Source organism: Agelaius tricolor, unplaced genomic scaffold (assembly GCF_023055355.1).
Source record: "Agelaius tricolor isolate 1412-34295 unplaced genomic scaffold, bAgeTri1.0.p SCAF_4, whole genome shotgun sequence".
NCBI classification, from domain to species: domain Eukaryota; kingdom Metazoa; phylum Chordata; class Aves; order Passeriformes; family Icteridae; genus Agelaius; species Agelaius tricolor.
This window is the reverse complement of record NW_027269264.1, coordinates 2573990-2595747: the sequence shown is the minus strand read 5'-3', so window position 1 is coordinate 2595747 and position 21758 is coordinate 2573990. Positions and strand designations below refer to the sequence as shown.

At 38.3% G+C, this 21758-nt stretch overlaps 1 protein-coding gene across 2 annotated transcripts in view; it reads left to right on the top strand.

Annotated features, from left to right (window-relative positions):
• SNX24 (sorting nexin 24) overlaps positions 1-21758 on the top strand; it is a 91603-nt gene that overhangs the window by 41618 nt on the left and 28227 nt on the right. The window contains exons 2-3 of one of the 2 annotated variants that reach the window (XM_071424366.1): positions 4170-4253; positions 13509-13613. In XM_071424366.1, the coding sequence (XP_071280467.1) occupies positions 4170-4253; positions 13509-13613 (189 nt within the window). The remainder of the gene's footprint in view (positions 1-4169; positions 4254-13508; positions 13614-21758) is intronic. The other variant, XM_071424367.1, reaches the window with a different exon arrangement.

The following is a 21758-nucleotide window of genomic DNA, read 5'->3' as shown; positions in this document are numbered from 1 at the left end:
TTTTGTTAAATTGATCATTGCATGATTTTTTGAGATTAAGTTATAGGAACTGCATATTTTTGCATCAGATTATCAGATAAAATATGTTTTTTTGTGTCCAATATACATATGTGACATAGGTAAGAACTGACTGGAGGCAGTGTCAGTGTTACCCACAATACATGATATGCACTTGTGGGCACCGTGGGCAGTTTTTGTACATCTTATTAGTTCCTGTTTTCTTCCATTTGTGCTTTCTATCTTCGAAATTCCCAGTGATACAGTACCAATTTTTTGCCCATATATAATCCAGTTTAGTTGCTATGTCGGACTGTCAAGGTTCGGCAACAAGAAGAGAAATGTATACGTTCTTGAACGTATCAAAAAAGGACCATTCGTTTAGAGGTTTGGTAATGATCAGAAACAGATAAATTCAGGAAAATGGTAAAAATCAGGGATGGTTGCTAATAATAAGAAAAGAAAATGGTTTCCAGGATCTGAATGTAATCCATATAATTGGAACAAAGTGAAGAGGGGAAAAAAATTATGTGTAAATTTATTTTATACTCAGACCTGAAAGTTTTTACTATTTTATTAACAAAGACCTTAGGAATTCTTCTTTCAAAGTTTTCATCACGAATTTGGTTATGAGTTACAGTGGCAGAGCTGCAATTCTGCTAGTTTAAGAAATCAGCATTATTCATACTGACATCCAATGCAGAGATTTTTGCCCCATACATTGTTAATGTGTGTTAAAGTCTGTTGGAAGAATGCTTTTAATGGCTAATGATCTTGTAGCTATGTGCAGACATCACTGATAACTATTGTGGCAGCAACCAAGAACAGTGAGATGTTTTTAGTTTCCAAGTACTCTTGGAGTTTTCTAATTGGTGTATTAAAATCTGTGGTCCCTTGTGTCCTAGTCAGGGTGAACTGCAAATTGTTCAGGGAAGTGTATTTTCTGGTATTATAATGGCTATGGGAAAAGTATTTTGCTTGTCTAATTCAGAGATTAATTCTTGCATTTTTCATTTAAGTATCTTTCACTTATAAAAAGTCATATATCTTTTGAGAGTTATCTGTTCAAGGAACATGAACATTTTTACTAGAAAAGTAATTTCCTAGCACTGTTGCAATTTTTCCCCCGTAGTTCTTCCGTCTTTATTTTGGCACTTTCGTCTATGTTCACCAGTTTCCTTATATTGTTTTTCTGCCAGGGCCTGCAATTGCACAGTTAAATTTGTGCGAGATTTGCTTATAGCTATTTTGTATCCATTAAGAGATCCTATCTTTCTCTCAGCTTAATGTATTTTTTGTCTTTCACACAAAGCCATGTCATTTTATGAAACAGTGGCACAGAAACTAATTCATATGCTTTTTAATTTGCTCTTGTGAATTGTGATCTGGTAAATAGTGACAAGGCAAACCTGGAATTTATGCAGTCTGAGTTAAGTCATGTAATCATACATGTTTATAAACATAATTGTGTTATTTCTTGCATTTCTGCTTTACGAGTTAATTTGTAAATCAGTTTAATATTTAGATTTAAATTAGATGAAAACATTTCTGCATTGTCCACTCACTTATCACAAATTTCTTTATATTTCCGAAGTCTAGGTGCCACAATGAGTAGATTAGAAACACCATTTGCACGGTTTTGTTTTGAGTGATACTCAACTTCAAGCATAGCAGTTGCTGTTGCTTTTGTAAATTTTAGGTGTCTTTTAAAGCTGGATCTGAGGCCTCTGGAATGTGAGGGGCGAGTTAAAGCCTTTACACTTTAGGACCAAGATGCAAGGAGTTGAGGGTGTAAGGGTGGCAGTGTCTGTATTTTGAAATAACATTACAGGAGAAGCTACGCTTCCTTCTTTCACCTTCTGTGAAAGTAATTGTCAAATACATTGTTCAATGTCATTACATTAGCAAAATTTATGAAACTTATCAAAAGAGGATGAAGAACAAAAGTAGCATAGTTTTTGGTGTTCTGAAAACATTTATGTGGTTCCTTAACCCATGATGAAACACAGAACAAAATAGATACATGCTTTGAAAACAAGGTCCACATAGGGATTTATATTTCATTTCACATAATCCACTCTTCTCCTTTATGAAAAAATGAGTTTTTAGATTTCAGAGGGGCAGATATTTCTCTGAAGACACACAAATGAATAAAATCAAAATGGAACTTCACATGCCAACCTGTAATTCACAAGAAAGTTACCTGCCAAGGGAGTGGTTGTAGCTGAGGGAGGAGCCCCTTTGACTTCTCCAAATTGTTTGGCAAATCCTGTAGCCTACAGAAGTGCTAAATTTAAAGTGGTGAGTAGGTCTTAGCTGACTGACGTGTAAGTGGGTGTTATAAAGTTCCTCATAATTCCCAGAGATTTAAAATCAAGTAAATACAAAACTGTTGCAACACCTTAGCTAGAGAACCATGATCACTTTTCATTTAACTGCTTTCATATTTTATTACCCATTCTTTCTAACAAGTTATCCTTAAAACTTCTTTGTTCTTGTGCAATCCAAAGCAAATTGTTCCTTGCAGAACTATTTCTTTTATGTAATGTGTAGAATATGAAATGTAAATAATATTTTACTCTCACTTAATTAATATGTTAAGACTTAACTAAAGAAAATGTCTCCATTGATTTTCCTTTGCATATGATTCCCTTTACAATTCTGAACCTAAAGTTGTAGGGGTGCCTTGGAGTTTTGTCATGTGTGGAGGAAAATTGTTTCATAGCCACTGGCTGTCCTTCCAAAGTGGTGCAAATAGAAGGGGGATGGGGCGCGGGAAATCAATGCACCCAAATAAGACCATCTGCTTGTACTGTTAGGACACAGACATATTCCTATTCAAAGATGTAGAATGTAGCACAGGTTATTACAGCAACCCAAATGAATTTTGGTAATGTAAATATTGGTGGGAAATGACTGTGGTCCTATTCATACTGCATTCAAACAAAGGTAAAAGCATTTCAGTCTGGATTAAATAAAATGCTGTCTGTTTTTAATGTTGTTTGGCTAGCCAGTGAAAACCATAGCATTTTGACCTGTTTGAAAGGCAGGTTCTAGTGGACAATAGGAGGTATTTATCCAGTATGGTATGTCAGTGTTTGCTCTGATCAATGCTAGCTGGGCATGTTGTGACAGAAACCCCTTTTTTCTGCATTCAGGCATAAACACTGTTTGCAAATTTATTTCAAAGAACATTTTATTTGGCTAAGTTTTGGGTCTTGATGTGATCATCTGTCCTGAACATTGTTTCTCATTGTCCTGAAAATAATTATTTCCAGCATTTTCTGGGCAAAACAGAAAACAAAGAACTCCTAGATAGAACAGGCACCTTTTCTGTATTACTTCTCTGTTGATTTTGTCTTCATTTAATAGACCATATTTTCTTGAGTACCTCGAAATATTTCTCGTCACTTGCCCTCAAAACTGACCTGCTGACCTGAGAATCAAGAAAATGTCATGTTAGTGACTACTAATTAGTGGATCCAGAGAGTTGCTTCTCCTGGCCTTTCAACCTTCCAGAGGCAGCAACAAAAGCTGTCACATGTATCATACAAAGAAAATAAGCATTTGCCATGTGTGCATTTTGTTTTCTTTCTTCATAGAGTGTACATAGCACAAATTCAATTGAGACTAGAGGTGAATTTGTAGGTTAGGAGGAAATTAGCCTAGAATATAGTGTTTGCATTTATTTCTCTATTTCCATGCATAACATAATGCATATATTGTCCAGCACTTATTGGACATGTGTGAATGTATTAGTACGCTGCATTGTAAGAAAGGGACAAGAATTAAACCCCTCCCTGATTTCTTTTTTTCTGTCCCTACCAATTTCTCCCTGATTTTTTTTTCTGTCCCTACCATTATTTTTTATTTTGATTAGTTCAAAGTATATTGCATCTTTCTGAAAGGAGATATTTTAAAGCTTAGTTTTTAATATAAAGCATATAGTCCATGCTTAAGCTGGTTTTTATGTTTGTTGAAAGAACAGGTTAACAGAAGATTCAGCCATATTTAGCATTAATCACTGTTGTACTTCTGCAACTCATGAGGCACATTGGGTTTTTTGGGACTACTTAGAAGAATGACTGTGGTAAAATGTGCAGTCACAACCATGTCACTGAACTGTTTGTGCAAGTAACATTACCCTCTTTTTTATTATTTATAATTTTCAGGTCTTTAAAATAGAAGTGCTGGTGAGTGGAAGAAAACATTTTGTGGAGAAGAGGTATAGTGAATTCCATGCACTTCATAAAAAGGTACTGATCTTTTGCTTTATAATATGTTGCTTTGTTTTGTGTCACTGATGTTTTCCTCTCTCTTGTAATTGTGGTTTTCCTCTCTCTTGTACATGGTTTATCATAAATACATCCTGTGATTCATGCCTCTGGAAATTAATTCCTAACTAACTCAATTTCTTCTTTGTTTTGTAGAAGGGAGTGATGATTTCTCACATTTACTAAGTCTCCTTTTCTTTTTGATTATTGTTTACATGCCGTATGGCTAAAATGCTGTCTGTAGTATGTTTTTGTCTTCTGGTAAAGTCACAAAATAAATCCCATGCCAGCCACGAATAGAGTGGTTTTTTTCCAGTTAGGCAAATAATTTGTTAGATCTATACATTTTGTTGCTAACCTGCCAAATGTAAAGATGAGGAAACAACTTTTGTACATGGGAAAACCAGATACGAAAATGAACAAGTAAATCATCTCAATTAATGTAATATAAAATAAATGCTAAGCTTGTCTACTGAATCATCTCAGTAACATATAGAAGGGAGCTTGGTGCTTTCAAGGGTGGTTATCCACTAATACTTCTGTAAATTGCTTTGACCATTGTTTGTTAAAGTATGAATTTTTCTCTCCAAGCTGAACTGAAAGACTGCTGTGCAGCTGAAAGGCATGCTTTATTTTTTTTCTCTACTTAATGGAGGCCAGGTATTGTGAAGGAGAATTCTGGAGGAGCATTGCAGCCCATTACCAGGAGTGGGACTGTACTGAAGAGCTTCAGTCCTAGGATCTGGGTCAACTAAGGCGTCTCTTGGTTTGTAGGTCTGAGTGGCAGTGGAGTGTGGGCACAATCAGCTACTTTGATGCTGCTTGCCTTCATTGTGGAAGAGCTTCCTCTGCAAACAACAGAGATCAGCATGGGTATTTACAGCTCCTGCCAGTGCAACTTCAGAGGAGTTTATTTCCACCATTATGTTTGCTGGTGGTTCTGAATTAGCTCAGGAAAGAAGCATTAACCTGAGGATGATTTTGCCAGGCTTGTAAGGTGTATAGGTTTAAGCAAACTTGTCTGAGCAAAAGGCAACTATTGACCCATCAAAATCTAAAGACAAGACCCATTTGTTTTACTGCACCATAATTAAGATGTGCTAGTGCTTCTTGCCTATTTGCTTCTTGCCTCAGTAGTGGTATCATCTGCCATTTATTAATACTCATTTCCTTGTTTATTGTTTTACTACAGATATGTCTCAGATATTGTCATTCTTGTGTTCATATTAAATATGAAACCAAATAAGCAACAGTGTCAGAAACAGTAAAATAAGTCACTCAACAACTACTACGCTTTGTGATATATGAGTGCTTTGTTTTACAGATGAAAATAATTCTGCAGTTGAAGGTAAAGCAGAGGAATAGAATTTATACAGTGAAATAGGCTAGGGCACATTAAGAGGGAAAAATCAGGATTTATATCCTTAAAATATGCCCTATCCAAGTAGGCAGTCTCCTATTGTTAGAATAGTACAGTGTTGCTGCCGCTTGGGGCGTGGCATCCTGGGTTGAGGACGGCTCGGTGGCAGCACCTTTGCCACGCGGACCACCTTTGTCACATGCACACACGAAGTGGTGGACGGTGAAATGGCATTTATTAATGGTTGGACAGGGTCATTTATAGCAGGGGTTAATGGTAAAGTAACCATAAAAGGGGAGGGGTTCCGCCTGAGCGTAACATCGCGATATCTTCCCACATTTCCCCCCCTTTTATGACCATCAAAAATCATAGAAAATGCTAAGGTTAAAACTGACAAGTGGGAAACATATAACTGGCAAAATGCACGGAACTTGAACAATGTAACACAACCGAAACAAACTTGTAACTGTAAATGTTTAACAAACAAAAAGCTAACAATCTCTAACTGTTTTTTTCTAAAAAACAACACAAAGTTGTTTAAAATACAAGGTGATCAGTCATGGGGGCTGACTGAACCATGACTTTGGATATCTTCACAGGACCTCCTCAGTTTTTTGGTTGACATCAGAGCACCAAATTATCCTCCCAGAGTCTGCGACCTGTTTGACCTTAAAACTAGAGAGATTTGGAGAGCTCATGTCCAGACTCATGTTCTCTCCAAAACGCCCTTTGAACCTTTGATGCAGGAAAAACTCCAGGTTGATTGGCATTCCATTCAAGTAGAGCCAGAACCCGGCCAGAGTTCGAACTCTACTTGATGGATACCACTTAAAACAAGACTTTCAAAAACAACATTTATGTGAACCATGACTGATAACATTTTGTTGAGCTTTTTCTCCCAGTCCTTCTCTGTGCCAGCCTCTCCTTTAGTTTGGTCACTGAGTTCTTTCACGACCCCGACATGGTCTGCCATCGGGCTGCTTGATGATTCGTCACAGCCTTTAGGAAGATACGGGCCATGGGGGTGTCTGAGGATTCAGTCCTGCAAAACAAACTTTACAAATTTCATTAGTTTTTGCCCTGAAGGTCCGGTTTTATCGACTTAAGCGGGCATCATTTTAATTTTACTATTTTTCCTAACAGCTGCGTACCCTCGCCCTGTGAGTACTAGCCTCCAACCCGTTTCCCATTCTCCTAATTCATTTTTGATCATGACTTGTGGGCCTTCCTCTAGTGGCCCCACGTGGCCCAGTGCCTCTGGGCAGGACTTTTTGTTTCATCTCCCCTGGGAAACTGATTTAAAGCCAGTAGGGCGGTTGCTAGGATGTGCGCTTGGTCTTTTGGTGGGATGGAATTGGTAAAACCTTCTGTTTTCGCTAGCACCTCCAGTTTAGTTATTAGGGTTTGGTTAGCCCGTTCAACAATAGCCTGTCCGGTGCTATTATACGGGATGCTGTGGACTAAAGTTATACCCCATCTTGATGCGAACGTTTGGACTGATTTTGAAATGAAACTTGGACCATTATCTGTCTTGATTTGCCTCGGGATACCAAGCCATGCCATGGCCGTTAACCAATGCTGGATAGTTGCTTTGGAGTCGGTCTTTTGGTGTTGTGTGGCCACGATTACTCCACTGTAGGTGTCCACTGTTACCGCAAGCCATGCTCGGGGTTTCAGCAGCTGGCATAATGTAGAATCTGTTTGCCATATTTTGGCAGCCTTGAGGCCCCTGGGGTTGATGCCGCTGGACCACAGTGGTGATTTTTGGCAGTAGGGGTATGAGGCAACGACGTGCTTCGCATCAGCGGCTGAGATCCCGCATTTCTTTGCGAGCGCTTTGGCCCTGATGTGTCTGCTTGATATCAAATGGGAGCATGTCATCCCCTCCAAAAACACTGTCAATGAGAGTAGAGACCATTGCCGAATTAATCTCCCTGTCTGCAATCGCTTTGACAATTGCCTGTATGTCCTTGGCGTTCACAGGCGTATAGGTTCTTTGATTTCCGCCTGGCCCCCCACCCGGACGGGAAACGCTAACTTGGCTGAAGGGGCCCACTTGGCACACGCTATTTTTATTCTCCTCCAGTCCATAAGAGGAGCTTGTTCTTTTCCTACTTTTCCCTTGACCCAAGGAGAAGGATTGTGATGGCTTACATGCTCCCCCTTACGTGCTCCCACCCTACGTGCTCCCACCTTACGTGCTCCCACTCCCTTTTTGTCTGAATCAGAATCATCAGAATAAGAGTCAGGATCAGCAATGGACCACCTGCGGAACCACTCATCCCAACTCGGTCCGGGAACTCGACTGGCTGGAGACTTCTGGGCTCCAGGACCTTTGGGAGCCACAAAGAATGTCCCCGCGGCTGTAAATCCCCACACTCGGAAAACTCATGATTGCCCACAGTCTAAAGGTCCCTTGTTCGATCCCGGGTTTCGGCACCACTTGTTGCTGCCGCTTGGGGCGTGGTGTCCCGGGTTGAGGACGGCTCAGTGGCAGCACCTTTGCCACACGGACCAAGCACACGCACACACCAAGTGGTGGATGGTGAAATGGCGTTTGTTAACAGTTGGACAGGGTCATTTATAGCAGGGGCTAACGGTAAAGTAACCATAAAAGGGGAGGGGTTCCGCCTGAGCGTAACATCGTGATATCTTGTGCGTAACATCGCGATATCTTCCCACAGTATAGTACTGTATAATGTAATGTAGTACAGAATTAGAATTAGAAATATAATTGAATATTTTCAGTTGGAAAAGATGTACAATTATATAGTCAAACTGCCTAAGCAATGCAGGGATGACCAGAAATTATAGCATTATATTAAGGGCATCATTCAAATGGCCCTGACAGGTTTGGGACATCCACCACCTCTTAAAGATCTTCTTTCAGTGTTTGATCATCCTCTTGGTAAAGAAATGTTCACTCTGAACCTCTCCTGGCACAGCTATGAGCCATTCCCACATGTCCTGTTACTGGATCCCAGGGAGAAATGCTCAGGACCTTCGGCTCCACTTCACCTCCTCAGGAAGTAATGACATCATCCCTCATCATACTTTTCTCCAAACTAAGCAAACTCAGTGTCCTCAGCCACTTGGCATCTATCTGCTGAGCACCTACAAGAGGGTCCTTTGCAAGCAGAGGAGAAGAAATGCCAACACCAAGGCTGGATATGGAAAAGGGAGAAGAAAGCCTGTGGTTGTGGACAGAAGCCTTTCCCAGGCTGCTCACCATCGGGGCAGCTGTGCAGCTGTTCCTTCACAGGGGCAGGACTTTATAATTCCCCTTCTTGGGCTCCTGCTGTGGCAGGGGATGACTCTGGCATGGTGTAGAGTCAAATTGTGAGTCCAAGCAGCACCAAATTGTGACTCCAGGCAAGAGGAGAGATTTGGGTGCCACTGTAGGAAGGCTGCCCCAGGCATTGCAGGTTGGTAGGAGAGCAGAGCCCAGGGACATGGAGCAGAAGGTACAGAGAAGAGGAAACAGGCCTGGAGTGATGAGCAGTGGGGTCATGGGCTGGGTCTGGAGACCCCAATCTGGGAACACCTGTCCCAGGATCAGCTGGGCAGTGCTTGCATATAGAGGAGCAATGATACAGTACTTGACACAAGTAGAAGGAGCCATCAGGATTAACATTCCATCCTACCTGGCAAAAAAAAGCGAGGACAGAATCTATACTGTTCATAACACTGAGACTTTCCCTATAGATTTGTGCATTTATTTTATTTCAAGAGTTGGGGCTGGAAGCTTTTAAGGGCTGACACATACCACCAGTTTTAACCATGTTCCAAGGCACCTTCCAACATCATGGTGCTGGGCTCTTGTTTGCTGGAGAGGCCTTGGGGATCTCTTTCCCTTCTCTTTAGGAGTTGCTGTGACCCTTCAGGGGAGCATTTACTGTGCCATTTGGAAGTGGCAGCCCTGGGCACAGCCTTCCCTGACTCAGCCAGGGGCCCTTCTTACTCTGTAGAATGGCAATGGAAGCCCAGGGGTGGCTGCCAGGATCCCCACCAGCAGCAGTGGAGGAGGTGCCTTTCTGCTGCTGCATTGCACAGCAACACACGCACACTGCTGCACAAATGTCACTATGCAGTTTTGGAGGGACACCCCAGCATTCAGGCCAGCAGCTCTGCATTCATCCTGTGTTTGGTTGGGATGGTTGTGATGGCGTCTTCCACCATGGCTCATCCAACACTGTTGCCAAATATCTCCATGCCATGATGGTTGCAGTGTCTGGAGGAGCATACTGTGGTTCTGAAAGCAGTTCAATGAGCACACAGAGGCTGGATGCCATACACAGGACACCTGAGCACTCCTTCTTGAAGCCCACCTTTGTGGTGCTCCAGGATGATGGATGTCCCAGAGCCACACCCACCTGGTGGATGACTCATGTCATTGGGGGTGTGGTGACATGCTCCAAGCAGTCATCATCCAGCTGAAATGATTGCAAGACCGACAGTATCCTCCTCTTGCAGAGGGGGTACTTGGGCTTGTCCTCAGCCCATCGCAGGATGGATATGTAGCAGAACTGGTGGAGGGTCCACATCACATAACTGGCATTCTCCCAGCTAGCCAGAGAGATGGGACAGCAGGTCCAACTTCAGTGTAATTTCTGGAGCTGCACAATTACTCCATGTAAAAGTCGTGGATGGCCGCAGTCTCACTCAGATTTGTCTTCTTGTACACCATTTTCACTGCAATAACTCCTTTTGCAGAGATTTCTTATAACACCAGAAAAACCATAAATGATGCCCCCTTTCTTTCTCTGCAGAAGTAGCAGCAAAATAAACAAATCTGAAAAACAGATATTCTAACCAGGCACTTTGCACCACATTTCACTTTGTTTTGTTTTCTTATTCACTTGCTATTTATATTACTCTGCAAAGGAATAGAGACTTTTCCTTATTTGTTCCCTGCACAGATGCAAAACATACATCATATTTTTGCAACAATATACGTTTTCAATAAGTATTACTTTTTGAAGTTGTAAAATTTTGGTTAGTATTGTTGAACAGCTCATACTCTGAACCTTAGTGCTTTCAGTGTTACAAAAATCCTAGAGAAAGTATTTGCATCAGTTTGCTATCAGCATGCCAGTATGGTCTTTATCCTCCTCTCTTCCCCTTTAATTTGAAATGTATGTTTCATTCTAAATTCCTGCGAGTACATGGCAATTGGAAAGGTCTCTTTAGACTTGCTGCATATTCAAGGTGCCCTTAATGTTGGAGATGTCTGTAGATAGGAGAAACAAAGTTTCTGTAGAGAGCACCTGTGGTAGAAAATGGACGTAGAGGCTGATGAGGAGATTGTGCCTTTTGCTGGAGAACAGTGCGCCTCACTGGCATTGTGGGGAGGAAGGAGGACTGTTGCTCTTAGAAGACATTATTCATTCATCAGAATGCCAATCAATGTTTTGATTAATTACATTTTTTAAACAAAGCTGTTTCCAAGAACACGTCTGGATTTCTGTCTTGGGTTCAATCTTTCATAGATTCCAGTTGTATAAGAAAGTAAAGCCCCACTTCCTGTGTAATCTGGCTGTAGTGGAAAAGGTTTAAAATATTTTCAAGACTTCCATGTTACACCAGGAGTACAATTTATACTTTTCACAGAAACGACCCACAGATGTTGGCTTCTATGAAATAGCTTGCATAGATCATTATGCTTTGCCTTGATTATGAACAACAAACCTTGCCTGTCAGGCTATGCACCATACCCATTACAGTATTATATATGTCTGAACAGAAGTTTTATTATTCTCATTTGGAAAGTTTTTAGCAAGAATTAAATTATTTCTAGGTGTATAACATAGTTTAAAATACAACCATTTGTTCATATTTATCCCCAAATATCTTTTTATACTTCTTTCCCCATATGTTAATAAGTATTGGTAGTTCTTTTTAAATATAATTATGCTAGAAGGTCACAATGTTAAAACTACTGCAGTGAAATTTGCAAAAAACTGAAGAGTAAAACATCTTTTTTTTGCAAGTTGTCTATAATTTTAGAGTAACTAGTGTATACTCTACATCATATTGTCTTTTCATAATTGGACAAATAACTCTTTACTTGATCATGTTCACCATCTTTAGGTCTTTCAGGAAATAGAGACTACAGCATGTCCATGGGCATTAGGTCAGTGTTACAGACAGGAAGGTACTGTGGCCAGTAATAGTCCTCACATAAATATGTTTTGTTTTGTGTTGGAACAAGTCTGAAGCAATACAGCTAATGCATACATAGTTTTGCTTAATGTTCCTTGACATTGTTATAATTTTTTATAGCAATATATATGACTGGATTATTGTAAGCATAAGAAAATGGGCTTTTAGTATATCTTTTGTATATGTATATCTGTATAATGTTGTTCGTACTTACAACCAGTATCTATGCCAGCACATTAAATAGTTGGGGTTTGGATGTTTTATATGTAACAGGGCCACAGAGCACAAGGGGATTGTTAATCACCAGCTGAGTTACCAGCCACAGAGTATTTGTCTTGTAAGCAGCTAGGTCTTGGTGGATGCTTGTATATTTTCAGATTTGTCTGCACTCATCTGGAGCATTCTTCTCATTTGTTGCTCGCTTGCAGGTGCTGTCATAGTTCGCAACAGTGGTGACCGTAGTTTCTTCAACATCCCCAATCAATTTAGAGGGAAAAATGGGGGGTTGTATTCTGTTTTTAAGATCAGCTAGTAAACGTAGCTGGGTTTGGAGTTTTATTTTCAAGTTGTTTTTCTCACTTCACTTTTAATTGTAATTTAGCACTGTTAAGAAATAAGGAAGTTGCAAAATGTTTCCAGAGCAATTGAGGTTTCCCGGCTGCAGCTTCGATACTTGTGATTGCAGAGACGTTGATACGTTGCCACTGCTTTTTCCTATAGTGACATCCCAGCAAGCTCAAAGATGAAATGTAAATTCTCAGTCTCCCATGGGTATGCATGTCAAAGTCAATTTTGAGTTTCTTTCCTTGCATTCTTTGCTTCAGATTTACTCAGAGGCAATATCCAACAGAAAGAATGCCAGCTTCTATTAAAATGCAATAGAGTCTATTTCAGTTATTATTTTTGCTCTGTACTTTTGAGTAAAACATTAATATTTTTTGATTTTAAAAATATGTTGCTCCAGCAAGGGGATTTTTAGTGTTGTCAGGTTGCATGTTTTTGTCTTTGTATATACTATCATATGTATACATATATAAATATATATATATATGTGTGTGTGTGTGTGTATAGATCTATATAGATACACGTTATGTATAGATCTATGTAGATACATGTGTAAGGTTTCCCACGGGAATCTTTAGAGGAATAGTTATGGAGCTGTCTTTGAAATATAATCCGTGACAATCTTGCTGTTTCTCTGTGTAAGATATTAAACACAGACTGTCAATCTCTTGGTACACTTTAAGAGCATCAATATTTTTCTCTCTTGATTGCAAGCTCTCTAGAGAAATGGTTAGCACTCCTCCTTGTACTTTTCACACCTGTTTATAATTGCCTAAGTCTGGAATTAAAAGCCATCATCGTGTGTTCACTGCACTTAGCAAGGTAATTTCTGGTTATGTCATGGTAATGTTGTGAGGTATTGTCCCAGGTAGACTAATGGGAAAATCTAATTTCAAATATTCTCATGTAGTGGTTGCCATTTCATTTTCAGGCTATTAGTCACAAATAATTGTTAGTAGGGTTCCTCTTTACTATCCAAGGCAACTGGATGTGAAGATTTCTAACCACATTCTGTAGGTATGACAGCTGTTATTATTTCAGGGAGATGATTGTTAGTAACTTCATTTCCATGCTGTTGTCCTTAATACATAGGTTTTTATGCTCTTTTTTTTTTTCTTTTTTTTTTTTCTTTCTGTCTTTCTTTCTTGCAGCTCAAGAAGTTCATAAGAACACCAGAGATTCCTTCAAAGCACGTGAGAAACTGGGTCCCCAAGGTCCTGGAGCAGCGACGACAAGGCTTGGAGTTGTACTTGCAGGTGTGTCTCCTTGCAGCCTGCTGAAAGTAAAAGCAGCATCTATTTCCACAGCATTAGAAAGTAGGAAGTGTGGCATTTTACTGATAGGCAATTTTAGAAGTGGGAAGTAATCTGTATACTTACCAGCAGCAGTGATTTCTGTTCACTTAGCAGAACTACCAGCTAGAAATCCAGACTGTTTTGCATTTTTTTCCTGATTTTTCCAAAGGCTGCTCATTGACTTTGGTGAACCTTCATTTTCGTCTGCCTAAAATGGGGAAAATAATGTTATTATTTCCAAAGAATATATTCTTTGTTCTGTCTATACCAATCAAAAATGTTGCAGAAAAACTATAAGGAGGCTTTAATTAGCTCACCTCCATTTAGACAGACTAGGGAAGCATCAGCTCATTAAATTGATATCACTCTGCTGTACATGCCTGTATATGAACTGTTCCTCTAGGTGAAATAGGCACCTGTCATCTCATATTAATCTCAGTTGGTTTGGACATTTGCCTTAAATCTTAGGATCTACCTAGATGGGTCATGATTTTGATAAAGACAATAAAAGGAGTCTTCAGGAATGATGCAATTGTATAGACGTCTAAATATATCAGGAATAAATCCCATTCATTTTTAATAAATGGAATTTCTATTGTCACCATGATTGCTTTAAAAAATGTCCTGTGGTGTACGTTCACAGCTGTTTCTCTGGTGGCAAAGCCAGATGAAGGTGTTCCTCTAAACATGTTCCCAGTTCACTGCGCTTTCAGCTATACTAATCCAAGTGCTGTTTTACTGAAAGAGTTAATAGAAATAATGTGTCAAAACATAAGTGTTTTGAGAGGAAGGCAAGAATAAGTATTCTATTTTTACTCACATTGGCCTCTTGCAGTGAATTTTTGGTTTTTCTGGTTTCCATACAACTTTCTTTTGGACATAATCACTACCAAAGCACACGTACTAGTTAGTCTTAAGCAGCTGATTTCATTAAAAAGGTAGAGATGTAATCTGGTTATCACTTTTAATTGCTGATAAACTGTAAAAGAACATCTCCCCCTACTGGAAGAGTTAGTCAATTCTTGTTCTTTTGCAGTCTTGCACGTTTAATTAACTCTTCCTCTATTCTATTGCTGTTGGCTGTCATAGGAACATGCCGTGGTTTAGGTTGGAAGGGACTGCTGGGCATCATCTGTTTAAAAACATGACAAGCCTCTAAGTTGTATGCATACCAATGTGCATACTAATTTAAACAAGAAGAAAAGTTGTTAATACTTTTGTCATAGTAATTAATTTCTGTGCCCATTAGTAGAAAGCAGAATTAATCATCAGTGAAATTTTAACATTTAAGATAATTAGAGCCTGGTTCTAGACAATAAAAATTGCATAGTAAGGCGCTTCAGTTATGAGACATTTTTTAATAGTGCCAAGCATTTGCCAAAGCACAGTGTAGAAATATACTACAATTTCAGAAAATGTGATCAGTTTTTTATTTAACACCATTTTTGTAAAATATTGCAAACATGTTTTCAGGTGGTACTACTGACAGTTTATCTGTAGGAGTTGTTTGGCTACTACTGTCACTAGTCAGTGGTGGTGCTTGTAGCCAGACATTTGTGCAGCAGATAAACTTTTATGATGACATGCCAGTCATTAATTGTTTTGTATAAAACCAGCCAGAACCATATGCAAATCCTGAGCTATTACATAGATGTAATGTTCAATGAATTCATACCATGCAGATGGCCATCGAATACAGACCTGTACCTGACAAGGTCTTATCATATTGAGTTCTTAAGATATTTTCAACTGAATAGTTGTCTGTAATTAAATGCAAATAAAAATATTGACATGAAATGAGGGTAGTAGAATCATTCTCTATAAGTAATAAAGAAAGCAAGACATTCCTCTGTCTAAGACAGAAGGTGCTTCAGTTGCCAGGACCTTGTTACTTTTTGTGACCTTTTCATGATGAAACCGCCCTTTTAAATCCTTTCAGCGCAAGTCGTTTGTTTCTTGGAGTGGATGGACAGGAGCTCAGAAACATTTCATTATATCTTTCTGAAGAGCAGCAAAATTACAAATAAATGAAGTATTATTAAATTGTGAGCTACAAAGAGTATTTATTTATTATTTTTTAATGTATCAGTAGCCACTGGCAGCTAATTGTCACAAGACTGGTTATTTTACTTCTGTTTTTGAAAGGTTGCATCAGGACTTTTTCTTGTTATAGTAGACCAATTTTAATAGAATTTTGAAAGAATGATTTATCTACACTATTTTTAAGTAAGACTTTTGTATTTTGCAAGTTTGACTGGAATGTGCTACTTTTGTTTTTTATACTGTGAAACAATTGACTAGAGCACTAATATGCTTAGTAATTCAACTGCATGTATAATAATATTTACAGAGTCCTTGTGAATACTGAGAACAATCAACTTACTGACAAGAGGAAAGAAGGATTGTGTTTAATTTATTAATGAGGAAACAGATGCAAAGATAAGTGAATGACAGATTGTGGCCCCAAACATTAAAGCAAATTAGTATGAAGAAATAAGCTATTACTATTTTGTTTATCATGGTAAATGTCTCTGTGCATGAGCTTAAACTACAGCACAAAGCACTTAAACTGAGCTGATTTATACTTTGCTAAATAAGAAAATCACAGAATCTGAGAATAAACTGAATTGGAAGGGACTCACAAGGACCAATGAGTCCAACTCCTGGCCCTGCACAGCAGAGCCCCAGGAGTCACCCCATGTGCCCAAGAGCACTTGGTCCAAACACTTCTTGAGCTCTGTCAGGCTGGCGGTGTGACCACTGCCCTGGGGAGCCTGTTCAGTGCCCAGCCACCCTCTGGATGAAGAACTTTTCCTGATATCAAATCTAAATCTCCTTTGAGAGAGAAGAGATCAGTGCCTACCCCTCCTCTTCCCCTCCTGAGGATGTTGAAAATGATGCCTCCCCTTGGTCTCCTTTGAATCTCAAAACACCTGTTACTGTCAGTAGAAGAGTACTTAACCAGCTTTTACTACCTTGTAGTGGCCATTGACTAAGTAACTTTATAGTTACTTACTTGTATATCTGAGCTTGTAGCTTGCAGTACAGCAGAGATGAGAATCCAGGTGGTTTTGATTTTAAATTTGTAAAATAAATCACTGGGTTACACTATTGCTCACAAAAATCTGTCTTGATAGTAGTTTTAGTATGCAGTAAGATTTGGACTTTATATTTATTTATGGTTAGAAATATCTTCTCTTGATGAGCTTCATGAGGAGCTTTGTGTTGAAGAAAGGTAGAAGATAAGGATTTCAAGCAGCTGGTTGTATAAGGCGCCTATAATTTGAGAAAGGCTGCCTAAGGGATCTTCCCTGAAAGCCTGTGACTGCTCATAGTAGTGAGTGTAGATAAATGTATTTGCTTTGAAGTACCACAAGGTGAAGGTAAGTGTGGAAGATGATGAAGCAGGCTGATAACCAGCATTGTAGCTTCTGGATGGTGTTTGTTTGGTTTGGGTTTTTTTCATCCACTGTCCAGTCTGGGACTGACTGTTATCACAAAGCAATACAGAAATATAATTTGGTTTTTATTTGTATTTAAATAAGATATAAATCACTTGAAAACTCCCACAGTTTTACTGTGTCTGAGTTCAGTAAGTCATTTTGTAGATGGATCAAAGGAACAGGTAGTTGGGGTCTTATTTTGAATGTTGAGGGGTGACGCTGGAGGGACCTCATCTAACTGGCTATCAGAGCAGCTGCAGCTGCTTTGGATCAGATCAGTATTTGTTACAAATACATTTCATATTATATACTATTGGAGGAGCAGTTTTTACAGAGCTTATTTCCTGTGAATTGGTAATGGGGAAGAATTTGATCCAGCCACCTGCTCATTTGGAGTTAGGTCATATCCTTGTCCCAGTAAGCTGACACTGGATGTTATTGCCATCCAGTCTGTCTACCCCAGGGACTTGCCCTTTGACAGGTCTGCCTTTTAAAGTTCAATGGAATAGATATTTTCAACCCCCTTGGGCTAAAGAAATCTCATCATTTGCTGATATCATCAGTCCAACAAGATAACAAGCATCGTTAACAGAATTCACTTTGAAGTGGCACCCACACCTCAGCAGGAGACTTGATAGCTGCTGCTAGTCTTCACTGAAATAATTTGCTTATAGGGAGAGATTTTGAAGGAGGCCCATATTTTTTATTAATTTTAGAGTACTAACTCATTTCATGTGGTCTGGGTGACCTGAAGAAATTCTTCTTGTAACTAGCAAGGCTCTAATATAAAACAGAGTTGTAGACCTTCTAAAGTTCTCTGTATAAATGTATAAATGTAGGGTCTCTATGTACATATGTCTCTAACCAGAGTTAATATGTAGAGTTAATATTCCTCTCTTGGCTGAGGTCAAGAAAACATACTTGCCTTTTATTTATTCTTGAACTTTTTACAAAGAGAACAGTCCTGATTCCTGGAGATAAGATTGGTTAAAGTTCTCCTTGGCTGTGAGACATGAAGACTTGATGAACTTCAACATTCCAGTAGTTTCAGGAATCCAATCTTAAAAATGAATTATGGCATTTATGAAACTAGACTAGAGATTTGTTTTCCATTTAAGGAAATAATCTGGAGATCTGAGAAGCACTTTGACCTATATTTCAGTATTCTTCAGAATGCAATTATCTTTAAAAATATTTTAACTACCAGTCTTTCCTGAAAACCATAAGTAAAACCATATCTGTTATAATTTTTCTTTTAAGAAATTAAAATCCAATTCTATACTCCTTAGCTGTCTTAGTTTCCAGCAGGGTGGAGTTAGGAAAACAGTGGATGTAATAATGTAATGAATAATGTGTAGTTGCTTTATGAGTAAGCTCATCAGAAATATAAAGAAGAAAAGTACACATTATTATATTGCTTTTTTTTACTCTTTTTGGGGGAACAGTTCAACTGCAATTGCAAAAAATGAGGACAAATGAGCTATTTCTGTAGTTAGTTAGACTGCAGAGGACAAACTGTCAATACAGAAAATTTGGCTAAAGGTGTCTTTTCTTCATGGGCATCTATGATTTTCTTTAATTACTTCAATAAGCATTGATACATAATTCCTTGTGGTAAAGTTTAAATAAGTAAATAGCCTTTCCTGACGATATAGTGGATATGAACAAATTTTTTGTACTATTTTCTTTTAAGTTGATCTAATTTTGTGATGTTACTTCATAAAAGTTTTAGATTCAATTAAAAATACTGAAAGGTTCTTTTTGTTGATTTGAAAACTCTGTTGCAGAGCATTTCAAACTTAGTATGGCATTTCGTATTCAGCTGGGGATAAGAATTGTGCTTTCCTCAAGCTTCAGTCATTGTTCCTTTTCACTATCATTCTGAGGGCTGTGTTAATGTGATTTCTCTGGGTTTTTAATCAAATTGTGAAGAAGAAAGCTTTCCATCACCTTATGCGGAGCTTCATTAGTTTCTTCACTGCTTAACTGATTCAATTTCTGTTGACCTCTTGCTATTCTAACAAGAAGGAATGCGAATTCAGACATTTATAACTTTATCCATTGTCAAGAACACTGGAGAGATCTCTGCTCTAAAATGAGGCATCTGGGCTCCTGATGCTAGTGTGCAAGTACTCCACGTAATCTGTTTGCTAGAGCTTTGCCTTTCAATAGCCAAATAGCCTGTTCTATAACTGCAGCTGAAATCCTGCTGCAGAACTCTGAAGTAGGAGTAGGATCAGAAAAGAAAAGAAATTTATTCAGGGAAAAGAAATGCTTGGTGATGTACACGGTTTTTCATTGTTTTCTCTTCTCTTTGAAGTAGAAGAAAAAAAAGGTCCCATAGTAGTACATAAAAGTTATCTGAGCTCTCTTAAGCAGAACAAAAACTAGGGCTTCATATAAAGACAGGAAGATCTTGATTGTGGCTTAAGCTGATACAGTCCTCTAGTATCAGATGTAATCTGTAAGTGCTTTTTAAGTGGAACAGTTTTTGATGTTACATATGTAATAGCTGTAGAGGTGACTGGTGCTTTTGGAGATGTTTAGAATTATTGAGATCTCTGTGTGTGATAGGTGCATTTTATGGGACATTTTATTGCCTTTGCCCAACAAAAATGAATCAAGTTGCTTACTATTTAATTATGGAAATGCAGTGGCAAAATGATCTTAGAATTATTCAATGATGATTCTTCAACTATTTAAATTTTATTTCTGTGCAGTTCAGATTCATCACATTTATCCATTTTGTCCATGTTCATTCACCACATTTATCCATTCATTACAATTTTTCTTGCTTTATATTTTCAAAAATCCATTCTGTATCAAGCATTTAATTGCTCCCACATACCTGTGTACCTTCACCAAAGAGTGTTGTGAACACAAAATTTTGAGTTAGTTCAATTGGAAGGCTGGAAAGGTATATGAAAGGATAGCCTATGTCAAGCATAGAAGGTTCTCTAGTTGGAAATAACTTTTGAAGCTGATTTTGTTTTGAAGAAAAATGTCTTATATGGTAGTCTTGCACATTTATACTCTTCATTGGTATCCATTTATAGCCATTTTGGGATATAGGATACAGTCCTAAATGGATCTTTGGTCTGAAGCAATGACCTTTCTTATATAATCCTTAAAGTAGTTAGAGACACGCTTGTATTTCAGGTTGTTACTATATTTGTTTAAACATTAATGTGTTTTCAAGAACTGAGCTCTGTATATATCATGACCACTATCTAAAAAGAAAAAGGAGTTAATTATGTGGTTGAGAAGACATATTTGAACAATTGAGATATATCTATAGAGATATAGATAGATAGATAGATAGATAGATAGATAGATAGATAGATAATGAAGAGGCATGCAGGTGATGTGACTGTGCAAAGCCACTTGTAAAGGCTTTTTCAGACCAAATGCTTTACACATGGGAGGTAATTGGTTATATACTTAAAATCTGAATTCAGAGGTTGAAATTCTAGGCTATGAAAGTTTTACACAAAATGTGGGCTTATTTTTTTTCTTCTCCACCTTATCCTCTGTGTGCCTAACCTGTGGGGTTTTTTCCCCACTAGGCTTCTGCTTAACCATTCCCCATGTCTATGAGCAGGAGTGGACAGAAATGACTTTGACTTCCTTGTATCATTCATTAGGCACCACAAAAGTTCCTGCAGAGGCAGTCCTTTCCTTTGTCCTATATACACATTCACTGTTAAGATCTATTTCTAACGAATTTAAGATCAAATTAGCTTATTTGCGGAAAAATTCCCATCAAGTCCAGAAGAGATGCTTATCTTCCTGATTGCCGTTTCTGGAAACCAGTTTTATTTTAAATACAGGAGAATATGCTGAGAAGAAAGGGCCAGCATTAGAAAGTTGCAAAAAAAAGTTGGATTCGGTGAAATAAGATTTAACTAATGTTTTGCTGGAAAGTCTGTTGAATCACCCCCATCTATTAATCACATTGAAAATTCTCTCAATTATCCAAAATTATTCAGTGTCTTCTGTCTCTAACTCCATTTAATGTGCAGAATCAAGGCTGAACAGCTTCTGTAAGGAGTTCGAAAAGCAATGGTATGATAAGTATAAAAAGACAAAATGTTCTTTGTCCTCATTAAAGATTGTGAGCAGAGTGTTAAATAATATTAATGGCTGGGATTGTCAGTACTTAACAGTACTTTCCTAGTACAAGTGATTTTATTGATCGATACAGTCTCAATGTAACAGGGCAGATTATTCTACTGATTTTATCGAAACCTTAACTAAGTTTGTTAGTGTACCACATATCCTTAAATAGATCTAGATGATGATGTAGATTAAGAAAAGCAGACCACCATCCATCTTTTTTTGATCGGTTAATAACTTAAATCCATCATTGTTGTGACCAGCTTTTTTAAGATTCTGTTGTGCATACGTGTTTCTTTGGTGGTAAAGATACATAGCTGGGTCTCGATGGCTGTGGATTTTAAATTAGTGTGCCTGACACATGCAGGATTGCATATTTGTTAAGAGGAAGCAGAAAGCCAAAGAAAACAGTGAAGCAAAATAATTCTGTAGATAGTTTACAGGAGACCCATTTATTAAGTGTCTGTCTGCAGAGATTTATGAAGAATTATTTAAAGCATTTTTCAAGTATGCTCAGAAAATTACCTGGTTTGTGTTTTAGGAGTTA